This window comes from Oncorhynchus kisutch, linkage group LG4 (genome assembly GCF_002021735.2).
Source record: "Oncorhynchus kisutch isolate 150728-3 linkage group LG4, Okis_V2, whole genome shotgun sequence".
Classification (NCBI taxonomy): Eukaryota; Metazoa; Chordata; class Actinopteri; order Salmoniformes; family Salmonidae; genus Oncorhynchus; species Oncorhynchus kisutch.
Window position 1 is genome coordinate 56,201,130 of NC_034177.2, and position 23,724 is coordinate 56,224,853.

The 23,724-nt window shown below is 41.3% G+C and overlaps 1 protein-coding gene across 1 annotated transcript in view; it reads left to right on the forward strand.

The window, feature by feature from the left end:
* wdr11 (WD repeat domain 11) overlaps window positions 1-23,724 on the forward strand; it is a 141,471-nt gene that overhangs the window by 3,676 nt on the left and 114,071 nt on the right. Inside the window, exons 2-5 of the mRNA XM_020481331.2 lie at window positions 28-139; window positions 7,520-7,673; window positions 8,964-9,137; window positions 16,119-16,320. Coding sequence (XP_020336920.2) covers window positions 28-139; window positions 7,520-7,673; window positions 8,964-9,137; window positions 16,119-16,320 — 642 coding nt within the window. The remainder of the gene's footprint in view (window positions 1-27; window positions 140-7,519; window positions 7,674-8,963; window positions 9,138-16,118; window positions 16,321-23,724) is intronic.

Genomic DNA, 23,724 nt, shown 5'->3' on the forward strand with positions numbered 1-23,724 from the left:
ATCACCTATATTTTAAATCTCTTCTAGGGGTTGGCAGGGGCTGATAGCCCAGGGATGTCACTCCAGCATCCTCATCATCGACCCAAAGACTTCCCAGACCATCCAGGTTCTGGAGCGGCACAAAGCCAATGTGGTCAAGGTAAGTTCCAGTCAGGGTTTCTCAATATCATAATGGGAAAATCCCAGGAAGTAGCCTCTGCCTTTTTTTGAATAAGTTGTTTGAGTGAATTCATAGCATGTATCTTAGATTACATTTGCAATAGTGAATGTAACCCATCACAGGAGTAAACTACACTGCTCAAAAAAATTAAGGGAACACTAAAGTAATACATCCTAGATCTGAATGAATGAAATATTCTTATTAAATACGTTTTTCTTTACATAGTTGAATGTGCTGACAACAAAATCACACAAAAATTATCAATGGAAATCAAATTTATCAACCCATGGAGGTCTGGATTTGGAGTCACACTCAAAATGAAAGTGGAAAACCACACTACTGGCTGATCCAACTTTGATGTAATGTCCTTAAAACAAATCAAAATGAGGCTCAGTAGTGTGTGTGGCCTCCACGTGCCTGTATGACCTCCCTACAATGCCTGGGCATGCTACTGATGAGGTGGCGGATGGTCTCCTGAGGGATCTCCTCCCAGACCTGGACTAAAGCATGTGCCAACTCCTGGACAGTCTGTTGGTGGATGGAGCGAGACATGTCCCAGATGTGCTCAATTGGATTCAGGTCTGGGGAACAGGCGGGCCAGTCCATAGCATCAATGCCTTCCTCTTGCAGGAACTGCTGACACACTCCAGCCACATGAGGTCTAGCATTGTCTTGCAGTAGGAGGAACCCAGGGCCAACCACACCAGCATATGGTCTCACAAGGGGTCTGAGGATCTCATCTCGGTACCTAATGGCAGTCAGGCTACCTCTGGCGAGCACATGGATGGCTGTGCAGCCCCCCCAAAGAAATGCCACCCCACACCATGACTGACCCACCACCAAACTGGTCATGCTGGAGGATGTTGCAGGCAGCAGAACGTTCTCCATGGCGTCTCCAGACTGTCACGTCTGTCACATGTGCTCAGTGTGAACCTGCTTTCATCTGTGAAGAGCATTGGGCGCCAGTGGCGAATTTGCCAATCTTTGTGTTCTCTGGAAAATGCCAAACGTCCTGCACGGTGTTAGCCTGTAAGCACAACCCCCACCTGTGGATGTCCGGCCCTCATACCACCCTCATGGAGTCTGTTTCTGACCGTTTGAGCAGACACATGCACATTTGTGGCCTGCTGGAGGTCATTTAGCAGGGCTCTGGCAGTGCTCCTCCTGCTCCTCCTTGCACAAAGGCGGAGGTAGCGGTCCTGCTGCTGGGTTGTTGCCCTCCTACGGCTTCCTCCACGTCTCCTGATGTACTGGCCTGTCTCCTGGTAGTGCCTCCATGCTCTGGACACTACGCTGACAGACACAGCAAACCTTCTTGCCACATCTCGAAACGTCCTGCACGGTGTTGGCCTGTAAGCACAACCCCCACCTGTGGATGTCCGGCCCTCATACCACCCTCATGGAGTCTGTTTCTGACCGTTTGAGCAGACACATGCACATTTGTGGCCTGCTGGAGGTCATTTAGCAGGGCTCTGGCAGTGCTCCTCCTGCTCCTCCTTGCACAAAGGCGGAGGTAGCGGTCCTGCTGCTGGGTTGTTGCCCTCCTACGGCTTCCTCCACGTCTCCTGATGTACTGGCCTGTCTCCTGGTAGTGCCTCCATGCTCTGGACACTACGCTGACAGACACAGCAAACCTTCTTGCCACATCTCGCATTGATGTCCCATCCTGGATGAGCTGCACTACCTGAGCCACTTGTGTGGGTTGAAGACTCCGTCTCATGCTACCACTAGAGTGAAAGCACCGCCAGCATTCAAAAGTGACCAAAACATCAGCCAGGAAGCATAGGAACTGAGAAGTGGTCTGTGCTCCCAACCTGCAGAACCACTCCTTTATTGGGGGTGTCTTGCTAAATGCCTATAATTTCCACCTGTTATCTATTCCATTTGCAAAACAGCATGTGAAATTTATTGTCAATCAGTGTTGCTTCCTAAGTGGACAGTTTGATTTCACAGAAGTGTGATTGACTTGGAGTTACATTGTGTTGTTTAAGTGTTCCCTTTTATTTTTTTGAGCAGTGTATATTCATGTCTGGTTCTAATTATAAAGTCTGTTTTCTAGCTGAAGTGATATTTATCATCCAAAGTAAGAAAGTGGGTTCTCTTTGACCTTGGTCAGAGTAAGCTTTTTCTTTTTGTCAGCAAGATTCGGCCATGTTTTCACAGTTTGGGCCAAAAAGCCACATTGATAAAGTTTCAGCTCCCAAGTGGCGCAGTGGTCTAAGACACTGCATCTCAGTGCAAGAGTCAAATCAAATGTTTTTATATGGCCCTTCGTACATCAGCTAATATCTCAAAGTGCTGTACAGAAACCCAGCCTAAAACCCCAAAACAGCAAGCAATGCAGGTGTTGAAGTACGTTGGCTAGGAAGAAGCCTAGAGAGGAACCAGGCTATGAGGGGTGGCCAGTCCTCTTCTGGGTGTGCCAGGTGGAGATTATAACAGAACATGGCCAGCATGGTCAACTAATAGGTCTGGGACAGGTAGCACGTCCGGTGAACAGGTCAGGATTCCATAGCTGTAGGCAGAACAGTTGAAACTGGAGCAGCAGCACGGCCAGGTGTGGACTGGGGACAGCAAGGAGTCATCATGGCAGGTAGTCCTGAGGCTTGGTCCTATATGGCTCCTGTCCACCGAGAGAGAGAAAGAGAGAATTAGAGAGCATACTTAAATTCACACAGGACACCGGATAAGATAGAAGTACTCCAGATATAACAAACTGACCCTAGCCCCCCGACACATAAACTACTGCAGCATAAATACTGGAGGCTGAGACAGGAGCGGTCAGGAGACACTGTAGCCCCATCCGATGATACCCCCGGACAGGGCCAAACAGGAAGAATATAACCCCACCAACTTTGCCAAAGCACAGCCACCACACCACTAGAGGGATATCTTCAACCACCAACTTACCATCCTGAGACAAGGCTGAGTATAGCCCACAAAGATCTCCGCCACGGCACAACCCAAGGGGGGGCGCCAACCCAGACAGGAAGATCACGTCAGTGACTCAACCCACTCAAGTGACACACCCCTCCTAGGGACGGCATGAAAGAGCACCAGTAAGCCAGTGACTCAGCCCCTGTAATAGGGTTAGAGGCAGAGAATCCCAGTGGAAAGAGGGGAACTGGCCAAGCAGAGACAGCAAGGGCAGTTCGTTGCTCCAGAGCCTTTCCGTTCACCTTCACACTCCTGGGCCAGACTCCACTCACTCAGACTCCACACTGTAGTCTTCACTACAGTCCCCGGTTCGATTCCAGGCTGTATTACATCCGGCCGTGATTTGGAGTCCCTTAGGGCAGTGCACAATTGGCCAAGCGTCGTCCTGGTTTGGTCGGGGTAGGCTGTCATTGTAAATAAGAATTTGTTCTAAACTTCTTTGGGACTAGGGTGCAGTATTGAATAGCTTGGCCGGAAAGCTAGAATATGCATATTATTAGTAGATTTGGATATAAAACACTCTGAAGTTTCTAAAACTGTTTGAATGATGTCTGTGAGTATAACAGAACTCATATGGCAGGCAAAAACCTGAGAGAAAAATCCAACCAGGAAGTGGGAAATCTGAGGTTTGTAGGTTTTCAAGTCTTTGCCTATTGAATATAGTGTCTGGGGTCATATTGCACTTCCTAAGGCTTCCACTAGATGTCAACAGTATTTAGAACCTTGTTTGAGGCTTCTACTGTGACGGGGAAGAGAATGAGAGCTGTTTCAACCAGGTTTCTGGCTGAGTGCCATGAGCTCAGTCTTGTGTGCGCCTGTGAGAGTTAGCTGCATTCCATTGCATTTCTAAAGACAAAGGAATTGTCCGGTTGAAACAATATTGAAGATTCATGATAAAAACATCCTAAAGATTGATTATATACATCGTTTGACATGTTTCTACAAACTGTAATATGACTTTTTGGACTTTCCTGCGCCTCGTGAGTTTGGATTTGTGAACTAAATGCGCAAAGGAGGTTTTTGGACATAAATTATGGACGTTTTCGAACAAAACAAACATTTATTATGGAACTGGGATTCCTGGGAGTGCATTCTGAAGATCATCAAAGGTAAGTGAATATTTATAATGCTATTTCTGACACCTCTCCTTCTTTGGAAAATGGCTATGTTTTTCTGTGGCTAGGTGTTGACCTAACATAACCGCAAGGTGTGCTTTCACCGTAAAGCATTTTTGAAATCTGACACAGCGGTTGCATTAAGGAAACGTTTATCTATATTTCCATGCATAACACTTTTATCAATGTTTATTATGAGTATTTCTGTAATTTGATGTGGCTCTCTGCACCGGATGTTTGTTTGAGACAATGCATTTCTGAACATAAAACACCAATTTCAAATTAGGTTTTTGGACATAAAGATGAACTTTATCGAACAAAACACACATTTATTGTGTAACATGAAGTCATGTGAGTGCCATCTGATCGAAGATCATCAAAGGTTAGTGATTAATGTAATCGCTATTTCTGACTTTTGTGAGGGCTCTCCTTGTTTGAAAATGGCTTTATGGTTTTCTGTGACTAGGTGCTGACCTAACACAATTGTTTGGTGTGCTTTCGCCGTAAAGCCTATTTGAAATCGGACACTGTGGCTGGATTTACAATAAGTTTATCTTTCAAATGGTGTAAAATACTTGTATGTTTGAGGAATTGTAATTATGGGATTTCTGTTTTGAATTTGGCGCTAGCGTCCCACATATCCCAGAGAGTGTAATTAAGAATTTGTTCTTAACTGACTTGCCTAGTTAAATAAAGGTTATTTTTCATTTAGATACTGTATTTAGAAGTTTTAATAGGGCCTACATTTTATTTTAGATGATATGGTTTTGATTTATGGACAATTATTTTTATACATTTGGTTTATCAACATATCATTTAGATGTAATGAGTCTTTTCGTTGCACATTTTTACTCCTTTTTATCAACCCTAGCAGATTAAAGTTGACTAAATCAAATAATGTTTCCGCTGATAACGTCTGACTCCTGTGTGAATTGCATGCGTACAAGGAACGGCTGTTTTCATTAAAATGAAGCAGCCAAATGTAAAACCTTAAATTTCCCAAATTTAAAAATATCTTATTTCAATTAGATATTTAAGCCTTGTCGAAGTTTAACATATCATCGGAAAAAGATAGGCTACATTGTACAACATATTCTTGCAAATAAACAACAAAACAGTAACAAAAACCACATTCTGCTTTTCCATTTCATTTTAAAAACCGTTAACATTTTCTTTCAGTTAACAGTAGGCCTATTGATGTGGACTATTGTCAGCAAATTGTAGCGCCTCGCTAAAGTGGCGATCCTTGGGAATCTTTCACTGTTGACTTTCCACCAGTGACGTGGAAACACATTGAGGTTTTGCTTCTCCTAATACTTTCAATAAGACAATGACAATAACAACAATTGGCTGCTATTTGCCAACATAGATTAACAACACTAATTGCCTACATACAATATAACCTAATTTTATAGATTCATTCCTGCATGCATTTTTCAGAGGGACTCCTGAACTCTTAACACTCATGCTTTTATCCACTCCGTGGAAGAGATGGTTGCAGTAGGCTGAATGTGATAGGGTTTATGTTGGAGATGGACACCTTTTTTGGATGACATGACGTTGGTTGTGCATGTCAGGGTTAGCAAGACGGGCTTGATCTCCATCATTATTTGCCAGTGATCTGGGAGCTCGAGAGTTCTGCCTCTTGCAGCTTGGTGATGGTCCGGTTGAACAGCACGGCTGTCTCTGCTCCACCAACCTCTCAAACATGCTACGCACTGGAACTCGGTCTGTCTTATAAGACTGGATCAGGTGGTGCTGCGGGAGCTGCATTTTGACTTGCTTAACTTCTAGTGGCTGAGTTGGCTATGGTTAAAGTGCCTAACCAGTCTCTCAGCAGCAACAATCACACCACATATACACTGCTAAAAAAAATAAAGGGAACACTAAAATAACACATCCTAGATCTGAATGAATGAAATATTCTTATTAAATACTTTTTTCTTTACATAGTTGAATGTGCTGACAACGAAATCACACACAAATTATCAATGGAAATCAAATTTATCAACCCATGGAGGTCTGGATTTGGAGTCACATTCAAAATGAAAGTGGAAAACCACACTACAGGCTGATCCAACTTTGATGTAATGTCCTTAAAACAAGTGTAAATGAGGCTTAGTAGTGTGTGTGGCCTCCACGTGCCTGTATGACCTCCCTACAATGCATGGGCATGCTCCTGATGAGGTGGCCGATGGTCGTGGACGGCTGCGATACCCGGATCTGTAATGACGCCTCAAGCACTGCAGTACCTTAGACCACGGCGCAATTCGGGAGGCCCCTGCTGCTGAATTTTCGCAAAGCTTGCAGAGAACTTCCTCACCCTTTTGAACGAAGGGTCCCACACAGAGATACGTTTGGCGCGCTTAATTTTTCCTCAGTTGCCAAGCTAACGTTAGCAGGGCCTCTAGTGGATGTGAAAGCTTTCAAGCACATTCTTGGTGGTATAGCGCCCTCTACAGTTCAAAATTAGTTTTCACACCGAAGACACACATACACTTTCATTCCACAAATTATGCAAATAAACCTATAGACTAATAAACATGACCGGTCAAATTTATTTTCAGTCACTAACTGTTAACTTCTCTAGGATAGGGGGCAGCATTTGGAATGTTGGATGAAAAGTATGCCCAAATTCAACTGCCTGCTACTTATCCTCAGAAGATAAGATATCCATATTATTAGTAGATTTGGATAGAAAACACTCTGAAGTTTCTAACTGTTTGAATCATGTCTGTGAGTATAACAGAACTTATGTAGCAGGCGAAACCCCGAGGACAAACCATTTAGATTTTTTTTTTTCCCACCTAAAATAAAGGAATGGAATAAGAATATATAATATTTTGGCGAGCAGTGTCCGAGTAGAATAGAATAAAATACAGTATATACATATACTGTACTGATGAGTACTGCAAGATATGTAAATGTTATTAAAGTGACGAGTTCCATTTATTAAACTGGCCAGTGATTTCAAGACTATGTATATGAGCAGCAAACCCCCACCCTTGTGCCAAATTGTCTTTTATGGTTTATTTTTAATACTGTCTGTTCAATTAAATAGATTTTATGTCGTCAGGAGTACTGTGTTTTTGCATTTAATTCCTGATGCTGTCAGGGCCACATGCCTTTCCAGGTTATATTTAAATTTAAAGTTCAGCGTGTGTAATTTGGTAGTCTGGTTGTTTTTAATTGTGTTCTAGAGAGCTGAGTTTTTCTTGCACATTTGATTTTGTTTTAGAGACGATGTTCAAATAGGCTAAACCATCTCACCTGCTCCCACTCTCTCCTTCTCGCTCTCTGCCTGCAGGTGAAATGGTCCAGGGAGAACTACCACCACAGCCTGAGCTCGCCCTACTCTCTGAGGCTGGCCTCTGCCGATTCAGCAGGGAAGATTATCGTGTGGGATGTGGTGAGTGGCACGGCCCACTGTGAGATCCAGGAGCACTCCAAACCTATCCAGGGTGAGAGCCAAACCTCGGAAAAGGACCACTGCTGCATTTATTACATCAACTTTGAGAGACCAAGAAATTACAACCTGTATCAATGATTTATTTTCAAGGATATGAAGCCAAACCTCCCTGACATACATTTTGAATTATGAATAAATGAAAATTCTATCTATCATAAACCTTGGGATAGTTTTTTATTTTTCAGCAAGGTTATTATCCTCTTGAGGTGACAAATATCCCAGTCCCTGAAATCAGGTATTAGGCTATTTAAACAATGAAAAAAAAATGTATGTCATAAAACTTAAATGAACAGCATAACAATGTTGTTGTACAACTACAAATAGGCCTACAATAAAAACTACTGCTGCTAATACAACTAATTACACATTTATGTCACAGACCCCTTGACCTTTTCCACATTTTGTTACAGCCTTATTCCAAAATTGATTAAATTATTCTTCATCAATCTACACACAATACCCCATAATGACAAAGCAAAATGTATTAAATAAAAAACGGATACCTTATTTACATAAGTATTCAGACCCTTTGCTATGTCTCAAAATTTAGCTCTGGTGCATCTCGTTTCCATTGATCATCCTCAATGTTAATACAACTTGATTGGAGTTCACATGTGGTAAATTCAATTGATTGGACATGATTTGGAAAGGCACACCTTTCTATATAACGTCCTGCAGTTGACAGTGCATGTCAGACCAAAAACCAAGCCATGAGGTCGAAGAAACTGTCCATAGAGTTCTGAGACAGGATTGTGTTGAGGCACAGCTCTGGGTAAGGGTATCAAAAAATTTCTGCAGCATTAAAGGTTCCCAAGAACAGTGGCGTCCATCATTCTTAAATGGAAGCAGTTTTGAACCACTAACACTTCCTAGAACTCTCACCAAGACAGTTGTGAAGAGGGCACGACAAAACCTTTTCCCCCTTAGGAGACGGAAAAGATTTGGCATGGGTCCCCAGATCCTCAAGGTTCAACAACTGCACCATCGAGAGCATCCTGACCAATCCATTTTTAGAATAAGGCTGTAATGTAACAAGGTGGGAAAAGTCAAGGGGTCTGATTACTTTCCGAATGCGCTGTATATATAAAACACAGGAAAACCACATTTTTGACTATCTGGCAGAAGTAAATTCATCCATAAACATTTCAAATATATTATTATATGCTCTTTTTCCTCTCCCTCGCTCTCTCGCTCTTTTTCCGCTCGCTCTCGCTCTTTTTCCTCTCTCCCTCTCGCTCTTTTTTTCTCTTCCTCTCTCTCTTGCTGTTCTTCTTGCTCTCAGATATGGACTGGTTGTGGACTCAGGATGCTTCACGTGATCTTCTCCTGGCCATCCATCCACCTAACTACATAGTCCTATGGAACGGAGACACAGGGACCAAGCTGTGGAAGAAGAGCTATGCAGAGAACATCCTCTCCTTCTCTTTTGACCCGTTCGATCCATCCAACCTAGCATGTAAGCAGCAATCACCCACCTACAGTGCCATGTTCTATAGATCTCTTTTATCTGGTCTTGCTTTCTCTCACTCTTTCATACTATGTCAATCTCTGTTCTCTCAATCCCTCCAACTCCTTATTCTAACAGGTTAAATGTTATTTGTAGCAGATTCCCTGCCTGCTTGTAGAAAGCTTCTCTTTCAGTTGGAAGTCAATCTTTGTTAACTTCTTACGGCCGACAACATTCCGGCTGAAAATATTTTTTTGAAATATGTAACTTTCATAAATTAACAAGTGCAATATACCAAATGAAAGAAACGTCTTGTTAATCTACCCATCGTGTACGATGGGTTTTACAGCGATAAAATGAATCACTAACCTTTGCTTGATCTTCATCAGATGAGACTCATGGGACATCATGTTACACAATACATATATGTTTTGTTCGATAAAGTGCATATTTATATCTTAAAATCTCAGTTTACATTGGCGCGTTATGTTCAGTGATGTTTTGCTTCCAAAACATCCGGTGATTTTGCAGAGAGTCTCATCAATTTACATAAATACTCCTAATAAACAACTGTTATTCACAGAATTAAAGATATACTTCTCCTTAATGCAACCGCTGTGTCAGATTTTTTAAAAACTTTACGGAAAAAGCAAACCATGCCATAATCTCAGTACGGTGCTCAGACAACAAATCAAGCAATACAGATATCTGCCATGTTGGAGTCAGCAGAAGTCAGAAATAGCATTATAAATATTCACTTACCTTTGATCTCAATCGGAATGCACTCCCAGGAATCCCAGTTCCACAATCAATGTTTGACTTGTTCGATAATGTTCATTTTTATGTCCAAATACCTCCCTTTGTTAGCGCTTTCAGCCCAGTAATCCAAATTCATGACGCATGAGCAGACAAAGTCAAAAGGTTCCGTTACAGTCCGTAGAAACATGTCAAATGAAGTATAGAATCAATCTTTAGGATGTTTTTAGCATAAATCTTCAATAATGTTCCAACCGGAGAATTCCTTTGTCTTCAGAAATGCAATGGAACTCAGGCTAACTCTCACGTGAACATGCGTCACGAGCTTATGGCACTCTGCCAGACCACTGACTCATTCAACTCCCATTCCCCCTCCTTCACAGTAGAAGCATCAAAAAAGGTTCTAAAGACTGTTGACATCTAGTGGAAGCCTTAGGAAGTGCAATTTAACCCCATAGACACTGTATTTGATAGGCCAAGAGTTGAAAAACTATAAACCTCACATTTCCCACTTCATGGTTGGATTTTTCTCAGGTTTTCGCCTGCCATATGAGTTCTGTTATACTCACAGACATCATTCAAACTGTTTTAGGAACTTCAGAGTGTTTTCTATCCAAATCTACTAATACTATGCATATATTAGCAACTTGGACTGAGTAGCAGGCAGTTTACTCTGGGCATGCTTTTCATCCAAACGTGAAAATGATGCCCCCTATCCCAAACAGGTTAATCATGTGGTAGATATTTAGTCCATTTAATAATGTGAAAAACAGAGGCATAAGGGCACAGGGGCATGTGTCATCTCAGATTTGTCCTTTTTTATAAAATATATATATTTTTGTTTTTTCTCTAATACTGCCAGGCACATAGACATTTTATGAAGTTGGCTTTAGCTAGCCCAGATAGGTTCCCAATGTCATAATTAGCTACCAAGAAGCAACTTCAGCCTATCAATCAAGTAATAGTAGCTAGCTTGGCTAACTATCTTAGCTGGCATGTCTGCTGGCAAGGTTGGTAGACTTTTGAAAAGCAAGCAATAACTAAATCTACTGAATAAGACTCACATTCCTTTCAATCTTTTACCCAGATTTTAGCAGAGATGCAGAGAAGCATGTTTAGTTTCTTTCAAAAAAATAACCACCAGTTAGGAGGATAGACAGAAACAGAAGATGCTTAGATTTGCAGAAAAATATACATTTTACTTTATAGAGGCGGCGATATGTCTGTATTAGATTTTGATTGGCCAACACATGTTAAAGTAAGTTTTATCCCCTCTTCTGTTCTCCGTCAATACTCCGTATTCTTGAACAAAATTTGCCACCTCAGCTGAGAACTCCATTGCCTAAATGGTCACTTGATGACGCTGCTATCGATTCACTAGTTGTCTTGCTAAAACATTTTATTTTATTAGCATTATCACCAAGGCACTTTTTGAAGTGACCCCTAAGAAATTCCAAAAAGTTGTCAAGTGACAGTCGAGCCACAGAGAAATATTAATTATGACCACTTTAGAATATTCGAGAAAGGTGATGATTTAATCAAAACAAATATTTTCTTTGCTATCTTTTACAGCAAACAATGATGGAAAGAGCTCCCATGTAATTAGTTATAACAGGATAATATTTCATTTTTGTTGAAGGAGAAACAAAAGAAGATGGACAGAATTATGATTACAGATCCTACAGTCTCATTCAAAGTTAGAAATGCAGCATGTCCTCATTGGGTACCGAGCTATGACGCAACTTAAACCTAGCCACTCTCGTATCTTAGCAACAGTTTTTACCTAGCTAGCTAACGTTACATTCCGACAACATTGACGATCAATTTATTGGAATTGTATCTGTTTCATTAGTTGACTTTGTAACGTTACATGGAACCCAAACCAGCTGCACGCGTGCGCCATCGTTCGCTGTCGTGCATACATTTATTTTGTCCCCCTACACCAAATGCAATCATGACACGCAGGTTAAAACTCTGAACCAGTGACATTAATTTGGGGACAGGTCGAAAAGCATTAAATATGTATGGCTAGTTAGCTTGCACTTGCTAGCTAATTTGTCCTATTTAGCTAGCTTGCTGTTGCTAGCTAACTTGTCCTGGGATATAAACATTGAGTTGTTATTTTACCTGAAATACACACGGTACTCTACTCTGACAATTAATCCACACATAAAATGGCCAACCGACTCGTTTCTAGTCATCTCTCGTCCTTCCAGGCTTTTTCATCTTTGAACTTATATGGTGATTGGCATCTACACTTTCATAGTATTACCATGACAACCGAAAAAACATTTAATCTTTCAATCACCCACTGGGGATATACAATGAGGAGATGGCATGTGTGTACCTGCTTCTATAAACCAATGAGGAGATGGGAGAGGCAGGACTTGCAGCGCGATCTGCGTCAGAAATAGGAATTACTTATATTTTAGCCCTTGGCAATGCTCGTTGGCGCGCGTGAGCAGTATGGGTGCAACAATTTAAATAACATGGATTTCTAAATCCTGCGGAATCATGCTCAGATCACAAATAATTTGCGATAGTAAAAAAATGTATTTGTTATTCAAATTAAAAGCCCAATATATCCTTACACAAAGGTGAGTATTCAACTCCCACCGCTTCTGGGACATTTATTTTAAAGGCACGTATAAATAGCAACTGCACGAGGACAGACAGTGACTGACAGGCCGACACACGTCACCGTTCGAGATAGTAGCTAGCTAGAAATTGCGCCAAAATGAGTTTTTCTAGGAAAAGGAAGGTAGACAATGAATGAGTGTTCCAGCAAGAGTGGACATCAAAAATGTATTTGAGGTAGCAGGGAAAGCTGTGTGCTTAGTGCAAAGAGAGCATCGCTGTCTCGAAAGGCTACAACTTGTCCCGACACTTCCAGACGAAAAATGCAGAGAAATATAGGAATATGTCTTCTGAGCAGAGGGCAAGTGCATCAAGAGTTGCTTTCTCAGTTGCAAAAGCACCAAGGTCTTTTCACAAAACTGCATTCAACAAACGACAGAATTGCGAGAGTTAGCCACAAAAATGCTAAACATAGCAAGCCATTCGCTGAGGGCGAATTCCTTAAAGAAAGTTTAATTGACTCTGCAGCAATACTTGGCCCCGACAAGAAAGATCTGTCTCACTGTTGGAAGAGACCGTGTCAGGTCGTGCAGATCTCCCCTACCACACAAACGTGACATGGCTGAGTTTGGGGAAGGTGCTTAAAAGGTTGTGGGACCTGAAGTCAGAGATTGTTGAGTTTTTGCAAATGAAAGGAAAATATGTGGATTACCCTCAACTGCAAGATAAGAATGGTTGGCTGATTTTGCCTTCACCGTGAACATTATGTAGGTTTTTGAATGACTACCTCATCTCTGTATTCCACACATACAATTTTCTGTAAGGTCCTTCAGTCGAACAGTGAATTTCAAACACATTCATTTGAATACCAGGGAGGTATTCCATTGCATTACAAATATGGCACCTATTGGTAGATGGGTAAAAATAATACAACAGACGCTGAATATCCCTTTGATTATCGTGAAGTTATTCATTACATTTTGGCTCGTGTATCAATACACACAGTTACTACAAAGATACAGGCGACATTCCTAACTCGGTTTCCAGAGAGGATGGAAATCGCCAGTGGTGACTAACACATGTACACCGTTTAATTCTTGTGATAGGAGAACTGAGGATGGATCAACAACATTGAAGTTACTCCACAAAACTAACCTAATTGACAGAGTGAAAAGGAAGCCTGTACAGAATACAAATATTCCAAAATATGCATCTTGTTTGCAACAAGGAATTTAATATCGCAAAAAATGTGGCAAAGAAATAAACTTTTTGTCCTGGATACCAAGCGTTATGTTCGTGGCTAATCCAACATAACACATCACTGAGTACCACTCTTCATATTTTCAATGCATGGTGGTGGCTGCATCATATTATGGGTATGATTGTCATCGGCAAGAACTAGGGAGTTTTTTGTTGTGTAAAACTGAACGGGATAGGTCCTGCTGAGTTGCGCAGTGGTCTAAGGCACTATATCACAGTGTTGTGGCGTCACTACAGCCTGTCTGTGTCACAACTGGCCGTGACCGGGAGTCCCATAAGGCTGCGCACAATTTTCCCAGCGTTGTCCAGGTTAGGGGATGGTTTGGCCGGGGGGGCTTTACTTGACTCATCGTGCTCTAGCGTCTCCTTGTGCTGTGCCGGGCACCTGCAGGCTTGACTTTGGTCGTCAGTTGAACAGTGTTTCCTCCTCCGGTGCAGCTGGCTTCTGGGTTAAGCGAGCACGTGTTAAGAAGCTTGGCTTGGCAGGTCATGTTTTTAAGGACATGACTCGACCTTCGTCTCTCCAGAGCCCGTTGTGGAGTTTCAGCAATGAAACAAGATCATAATCATGAGATTGGGGAGAAAAAAAATAAAGAAAAATTAGACCAGACGAATACAGAATGAAGTACATACAAAAACCTAGAGGAAAACCTTGTACAGTTTGCTTTCCAACAGACAATGGGACATGCTTTCAGCAGGACAAAAAAACCTACAACACAAGGCCAAATCTACACTGGAGGTGCTTACCAAGATGGCATTGAATGTTCCTGAGTGGCCTAGTTACAGTTCTGACTTAAATCGGCTTGAAAATCTATGGCAAGACGAGCAATAATCAGCAAACAACTTGACAGAGTTTGAATAATTTGGAAAAGTGTAATGGGCAGAAATTGCATTAATCCAGGTGTGCAAAGTTCGTATACTTTCCCAAATGACTCACAGCTGTAATCGCCGCCAAAGGTTCGTCTACAAAATATTGACTCGGCTGTGAATACTTCTGTATTTCATTTTCAATACATTTGCTAAAATGTCTAAAAACATGTTTTTAGGGGTATTGTGTGTAGCTGGGTGAGACAAATCTATTTTAATTAATTTAGAATTCAGGCTGTAAAACACGTCATATGTCAAGGCGTATGAATGCTTTCTGAAGGCACTGTAGCTAAACAACAACTAACAATGTTTTAATGTTTTCAATACAAATTTGGACACTGAATATAGTTGTCAACAGTCTAAGCCAAACCCGTCTGTTTTGCCCCGTAGTTGCGCACACATCGGTTTTTGTTGCTATAAAAAAATTGTCCGTCAAGCAACATGACCAAAAGTACTAACAACCATATTTTTGTCCGGACTGGTGGAAGAATTAACTTTGTATGAATTTGCTTCTAAAATTAAACGTACTTATAAAAATTACTTTTTGTTGAAAATATGTATATTTTTTATGTCATTTTATAAAAGCAAGGCAGTCATATTTACCTGTGACTGTATTCAGAACATCCGTCATGGGGGAAGTTGGGTACTGTGGTAAATGTGTTCCTCTTATGCAAATGTGTGCACATTAGTTATGTAATTAGGATATTTTTACAGTTGGTGTTTTAAGTTAAATATTAGCTTTTGTCTTACATTGAAAAACACAGGAAATTGAAATGCTAATGTGACCTATGCACTAACAAGACTTTTCAGCATAAGCAGCTTGACTACTGCTAGAGTAGAGTAGTTTATTGATCTACTTAAACAACATATGTACTTACATTGGATGGATTGATTAGGATTTAGACCTATCAAACAACCTAATACATCCTTTTAGAGATTTACCCCATTAATGTAAACATGTTTTTTCATGTAAAAAATCATCCCATTCCACTAATTCAAACATTATTTGGAGGTACATTTTATTGATCTACAGTACTTCAACAACAGATGTACTCACAATGGATTTTGGCTGGATATGTTCCATTGATCTTGCTTTTTAGTCCAGGAAAACCTCCCCATAATGTTAGCGTTTGAATTTCCTGTCTTCTTCGGCTTTAGAAAAAAGCTAATTGTTCACTTAACTTAGTTTTGGGGATTAATAGAATTAAGCATAATGATGTCTTTAGATTACAGAAAAAAAGTTATTTCATGGGTTTAAAAAATGCAAGATTCTTGAATTTAAGGATGGCATATTGCCCCTCCGGACCACCCCCCAGTCATCCTCACAAACTCTGTACCCCCTCCGATTTTTGGGATGCGTGATGCCCCTGAACAACATTCCTTTTAACAGATCCCAGACCTGTTGATCCTAGAGCAGTCATTACAGTCCAGTTAATAATAATAAAAAAAAAACATTTACTTTAAATAGATTTGAACCAGGTTTGAACCTCTCATAATCTCTTCCCTTGCTCTCTCTTCTTTCATGCTCAGTGCTGACCAGCGAAGGCATTGTCTTCATCTCCGACTTCTCTCACTCCAAACCCCCGGGCAGCGGGGGTAAGAAGGTCTATATCGCCAGCCCCCATGCCAGCCCTGCCCACACTAAGCCTGTGCCTGCTGCCCTCCCTGCCCCTACCGGTGCCAAGAAGGCCCTGAACAAGGTCAAAGTGCTCATCACCAACGAGAAGCCAACGTAAGAAAACCCCATAGCTAAACACTGCATGATTCTTATTACACATTCCATATTAGAAAGCTTGTATTGTTTAAAACAATATATCTAAAAATGTACTTGGGTACTTTTGAGATATGTAAGTATATATTTGTATAATTCAGAAATGAATGACAAAACATGACTTATATTTCAGAGCCCACATTAAGGTTTCAAATGAGAGCATGACTCGCTCTGTAGCATCTACAGACTCATTGTTGTCGTGTTTTAAAGACGGCCTGGGTAAGGTGAAATGCCACTAATTTTCCAATGTGAATTCATTATTTCTCAATTGTCATTTTGGAAATAGACTTCAAAGGTATGCTAAACATCCTTCCCCCCCAAATGACATTTCTATGGATTTTATTTCAGCAAGATCAAAAACATATTTGGGCCAACCTGTATGGAATTGCCCCTATGTAATATTTGTTTGACTGTTGCAGTAAGGCATAGCCTACCGTTGCTGTAATAACCACCCTCTAAACACAGCTGCCCACCTTCATGTCTGTAATTGGTTTATTATTTAGTCTTGTAATACTAATAATTTATCCTGGTTGAGTTCAAGAAATCCCTCAACGGTACATACAGGGAAATTATTAGGACTAATTGCCATTGTCCTACATTCTATGTGCTGATCATAACACAAGGCCTGTCTGTGACAGAGGACAGTTGAGAGAACGAGAAAGGTCGTCACTATCATTTGTTTACGTCCCTGTTAGTGAGCATTTATCCTTTGCCAAGATATTCCATCCTCCTGACAGGTGTGGCATATAAAGAAGCTGATTAAACAGCATGATCATTACACAGGTGCACCTTGTGCTGGGGACAATAAAAGGCCACTCCACATCTGGCTTCTTCACCTGCATGATCGTCTGAGACCAGCCGCAGATGAGGAAACTGAGTAGTACAGTGCATTCGGAAAGTATTCACGCTCCTTGACCTTTTCCACATTTTGTTACGTTACAGCCTTATTTTAAAATGGATTAAATTAAAATGTTCATCAGTCTCCACACAATACCCAATAATAACAAGGTGAAAACATGTTTTTGAAATGTTTGTGTCTTTATAAAAGATAAACGGTAATACCTTATACACTACCATTCAAAAGTTTTGGGTCACTTAGAAATGTCCTTGTTTTTGAAAACAATGCGCATTTTTTGTCCATTTAAAAATAACATCAAATTCATCAGAAATACTGTAGATATTGTTAATGTTGTAAATGACTATTGTAGCTGGAAACGGCTGATTTAAAAAATATATATAATAATTAAACAACTTAAAAAAAAAATGAATATCTACATTGATTGATCATTAGAAAAACCTTTTGCAATTGTTGGCGGCAAGAAAACTTGCCGCCTTTAGACTAGTTGAGTATCTGGAGCATCAGCATTTGTGGGTTTGATTACAGGCTCAAAATGGCCAGAAACTGAGAACTTTCTTCTGAAACTCGTCAGTTCAAAAAGATGCACAAGATGCATACTTGTGCAAAAATATCAACATCTTTGCTTTGTCATTATGGGGTATAGTGTCTAGGTAAATGAGTGAATTGTTTCTAAAATCAAGTTTATAATATGGCTCTAATGTATCAAAATGTGGAAAAAGTCAAGGGGTCTAAATACTTTCTGAATGCGCTGTATTTCGGTCTGTAATAAAGCCCTTATTGTGGGTAAAAAAGTATTCTGTTTGGCTGGTCCTGGCTACCCAGTAGGTGGGCCTATGTCGCCCCTGCCCAGTCATGTGAAATCCTTAGATTAGGGCCTAATGAATTTATTTCCATTGAGTTTTTCTTTCTATGAACTGTAACTCAATAAAATTGATGAACTTGTTGTGTTTTTATATTTTTGTTCAGTATAGATATAATTTGTATTCATGATGGTGTTTCCTTCACTGGTTGTCCTTGTGGCAACAGGTCACAAATCTTGTGGCTGGGATTGCACACTGTGGTATTTCACCTAATATTTATGGGAGTTTATCAAAATTTGATTTGTTTTTAAATTCTTTGGGTCTGTGTAATAAGAGGGAAATATGTGTATTTTTAACATGGTCAGGTCAGTTTCCACCAAATGTGGGCAGTGGGCAGCCAGTCTTCTCTCAAGAACCAGGTCTGGCTACGGCAGCCTCTCTCAATAGCAAGACTATGCTCACCTTAATTTTGGGTAAATCACAATGGTCAGGTATTCTGCCACTGTGTACTCTCTATTTAGGGCTAAATAGCTTTGTTTTTTTTGTTTAGTTCATTTGTGCCAAGTAATTATTATTTTAGTTTTCTCATGATTTGGTTGGGTTGTTTTCGTGGGGCTCAGTGGCATCTTTATGTTTGTGAACAGAGCCCCAGGACCAGCTTGCTGAGGGGACTCTTCTCTCAGTTCATCTCTCTATAGGTGATGTGAGGTTTGGGAATTGCTGTTGAATTTAAATGATTTATTTTTTTATGGATCTTGATAATTAGAAGGTATCATCCTTATTCTGCTTTGCATGCATTATTTAGTGTTTTACATTGTTCACGGGAGATGTTTTGCAGAATTCTGTATGCATATTCTCAATTTAGTGTTTGTCCCATTTGGTGAATTCTTGGTTGGTTAGCGGACCCCAGACCTCACAACCGTAGAGGGCAGTGGTTTCTGTAACTGATTTAAGTATTTTTTTCCAGATCCTAATTGGGATGTCAAATTTTATGGTCCTTTTGATGGCATATTGCCATGTCTCAGATCGTTCATACCTTTGTGGAAGTTAAACTGTTTTGTGTGCTCTAGGACAACAGTGTCTAGATGGAAATTTGTATTTGTGGTCCTGGCATCTGGACCTTTTTTGGAACACCATTATTTTTGTCTTACTGAGATTCACTGTCAGGGCCCAGGTCTGACAGAATCTGTGCAGAATATCCAGGTGCTGCGTTAGGCCCTCCTTGGTTGTGCACAGAAGCACTAGATCATCAGTAGACATTTCACTTCAGATTCTAGAAGGGTGAGGCCGGGTGCTGCAGACTGTTGTAGTGCCCTCGTCAATTCATTGATATGCAGTGCCAGTCAAAAGTTTGGACGACACAAAAAGTGTTAAACAAATCAAAGTATATTTTAGGTTCTTCAATGTAGCCACCCTTTGCCTTGATGATACTTTGCACACTCTTGGCATTCTCTCAACCAGCTTCATGAGGTAGTCACCTGGAATGCATTTCAATTAACAGGTGTGCTGCCTTAAGTTAATTTGTGTAATTCCTTTCCTTCTTAATGCGTTTGAGCCAATACTCTATTCTGTCGAATAAAACAACTATTATAATGTAATACAAGCATTATAACAAACTTGCAATTCTCCACGACATAGTGCTCACCTTGTCTTCTTCGGACAAGCTTTTTTCCAAATGCCCCAAACAATCGGAAAGGGGATTCATCAGAGAAAATGACTCAGCAGTCCAATCACTGTACCTTTTGCAGAATGTCAGTCTGTCCCTGATGTTTTTCCTCGAAGTGGCTTCTTTGCTGCCCTTCTTGACACCAGGCCATCCTCCAAAAGTCTTAGCCTCACTGGGCGTGCAGATGCACTCACACCTGCCTGTTGCCATTCCTGAGCAAGCTGGTGGTGCCCCGATCCTGCAGCTGAATCAACTTTAGGAGACGGTCCTGGCGCTTGCTGGACTTTCTTGGGCGCCCTGAAGCCTTCTTCACAACAATTGAACCGCTCTCCTTGAAGTTCTTGATGATCCAATAAATGGTTGATTTAGGTGCAATCTTACTGGCAGAAATATTCTTGCCTGTGAAGCCCTTTTTGTGCAAAGCAATGATGGCGGCACTTGTTTCCTTGCAGGAAACAAGGAAACATGGAAGAACAATGATTCCAAGCGCCACCCTCCTTTTGAAGCTTCCAGTCAGTTATTCAAACTCAATCAGCATGACAGAGTGATCTCCAGCCTTGTCCTCGTCAACACTCACACGGGTTAACGAGAGAATCACTGACATGATGTCAGCTGGTCCTTTTGTGGCAGGGCTGAAATGCAGTGGAAATGTTTTTGGGGGATTCAGTTCAGTGGCATGGCAAAGAGGGACTTTGCAATTAATTGCAATTCATCTGATCGCTCTTCATAACTTTCTGGAGTATATGCAAATTGCCATCATACAAACTGAGGCAGCAGACTTGCTTGTTACCAGCATGTGAGGCAATCTCTCAAATGTGAGAAGATCATAGCATGCATATATAGTTTGGCGGCCTCCAGAGGAAGGAAAGGTCTTATAAACCTAAAGTTGGATAATCCAAACTTAACCGTTTTAATCACCACCTTCACATGTTTCTTAAATATAATCCGAACTCATCAAGCTCGAGACCCTGGGTCTCGAGCCCGCCCTGTGCAACTGGCTACTGGACTTCCTGACGGGCCGCCCCCAGGTGGTGAGGGTAGGTTGCAACACCCCAGGTGGTGAAGGAGGGTAACAATGGTAGAGAGATTTTGAAGAGCATGTACTGCAGGAAATGTGTTGTTAGCGCTTCAGTAGCTTTTCCTCATATTTACTTTGTTAAAGTCCCCAGCTACAATAACTGCGACCTCAGGATATGTGGTTCCCAGTTTGCTTAAAGTCCAGTGTAGTTCCTTCAGGACCATCGTGGTATCGGCTTGAGGGGGAATATACATGGCTGTGACGACAACCAAAGATCAGGTAATTATTTTTGGTGGTAATACTATCAGCATTTGATATTACGATATTCTAGGTCGGGTGAACAGATGGACTTGAGTTCTTGTACGTTACCACAATCAAAACCAGTTAATCATGAAACGTACACCTCCACCATTCTTCTTCCCATTCTTTTTTTCTGTCTGCACAATGTACTGAGAACCCAGCTGGCTGTATAGTATGTCCTGAGAGAACCATGATTCTGTGAAAGACTGGTACAGTCCCTGATGTCTCCTGGAATGTATTTCAATTAACAGGTGTGCCTTGTTAGAAGTTAATTTGTGGAATTTCTTTCCTCAATGTGTTTGAGCAAATCAGTTGTTGTGACAAGGTAGGGATGGTATTCCAATGATTGCCCTATTTAGTAAAAGACCAAGTCCATATTATTGCAGTAATTGCTCAAATAAGCAAAGAGAAATGACAGTCCATTACATTTAGACATGAAGGTCAGTCAATGCGGAACATTTCAAGAACTTCGAACGTTTCAAGTACAGTCCAAAAAGACATAAGGCGCTATGAAACTGGCTCTCATAAGGACCGCCACAAGAAAGGAAGACCCATAGTTACCTCTGCTGGATAAGTTCATTAAAGTTACCAGCCTCAGAAATGGCAGCCCAAATAAATGCTTCAGAGTTCAAGAAACAGACACATCTCATCAACTTTTCAGAGGAGACTGTGTGTGTGAAATAAAAAAATAAATTTTTGTAATTTTTTTCACCTTTTTATTTAACCAGGTAGGCTAGTTTAGAACAAGTTCTCATTTACAACTGCGACCTGGCCAAGATAAAGCATAGCAGTGTGAACAGACAACAACACAGTTACACATGGAGTAAACAATAAAAAAGTCAATAACAGTAGAAAAAAAGAAAAAAATGGTCTATATACATTGTGTGCAAAAGGCATGAGGAGGTAGGCAAATAATTACAATTTTGCAGATTAACACTGGAGTGATAAATGATCAATCCGGCCTTCATGGTTGAATTGCTTCAAAGAAACTGCTACTAAAGGACACCAATAATAAAAAGAGACTTGCTTGGGCCAAGAAACACGGGCAATGGACATTAGACCGTTGGAAATCTGTCTTTTGGTCTCGTCTGATGAGTCCAAATTTGAGATTTTCGGTTCCAACCGCTGTGTCTTTGTGAAACTCAGAGTAGGTGAACGGATGATCTCCGCATGTGTGGTTTCAACCATGAAGCATGGAGAAGGAGGTGTGGGTGACACTGTCTGATTTATTTAGAATTCATAGCACACTTAACCAGCATGGCTACCAAAGCATTCTGCAGCAATACACCATCCCGTCTGGTTTGCGCTTGGTGGGACTATCATTTTGCAGATTAAAGGAAAAGCAGCCAAGAAGTGCTCAGCATATGTGGGAACTCAAGACTGCTGGAAAAGCATTCCAGGTGAAGCTGGTTGACAGAATGCCAAGAGTGTTCAAAGCTGTCATCAAGGCAAAGGGTGGCAACTTTGAATCACAAATATAACAGTTAGTTTTTTTTGTTTAAAACGTGATTCCATATCTGTTATTTCATAGTTTTGATGTCTTCACTATTATTATACAATGTAGAAAATAGTAAAAATAAAGAAGAACCCTTGATTGAGTAGGTGTGTCAACTTTTGACTAGTATTGTATGTACTTCTACAGTGTGTGCCAATTTTTCAGTGGATGAATACAATTAGCAGGTAAATTCAGCGTGTCATTGTGAGATGACGCTAAGATCCTATAACTAAATCAAATCAAATGTATTTATATAGCCCTTCGTACATCAGCGGATATCTCAAAGTGCTGTACAGAAACCCAGCCTAAAACCCCAAACAGCAAGCAATGCAGGTGTAGAAGCACGGTGGCTAGGAAAAACTCCCTAGAAAGGCCAATACCTAGGAAGAAACCTAGAGAGGAACAAGGCTATGTGGGGTGGCCAGTCCTCTTCTGGCTGTGCCGGGTGGAGATTATAACAGAACATGGCCAAGATGTTCAAATGTTCATAAATGACCAGCATAGTCGAATAATAATAAGGCAGAACAGTTGAAACTGGAGCAGCAGCACAGTCAGGTGGAAGTTGAAACTGGAGCAGCAGCATGGCCAGGTGGACTGGGGACAGCAAGGAGTCATCATGTCAGGTAGTCCTGGGGCATGGTCCTAGGGCTCAGGTCAGTTGAAACTGGAACAGCAGCATGGCCAAGTGGACTGGGGACAGCAAGGAGTCATCATGTCAGGTAGTTCTGGGGCATGGTCCTAGGGCTCAGGTCCTCCGAGAGAGAGAAAGAAAGAGAGAAGGAGAGAATTAGAGAACGCACACTTAGATTCACACAGGACACCGAATAGGACAGGAGAAGTACTCCAGATATAACAAACTGACCCCAGCCCCCCGACACATAAACTACTGCAGCATAAATACTGGAGGCTGAGACAGGAGGGGTCAGGAGACACTGTGGCCCCAACCGAGGACACCCCCGGACAGGGCCAAACAGGAAGGATATAACCCCACCCACTTTGCCAAAGCACAGCCCCCACACCACTAGAGGGATATCTTCAACCACCAACTTACCAGTGGCAAAGGAGAACATGTCCATAACAATTCTGGCAATGCATTATACTCCACCAATAAGTAAGTAGCTTTTTCCCAGCCAGAACGGGCCATAGGGCAAGCACATTCCCTGGACATTGAACCGGACACTCATCTATTGCAGGGCCTTACCCCCAATTCATCTCCTTAATGCCAAG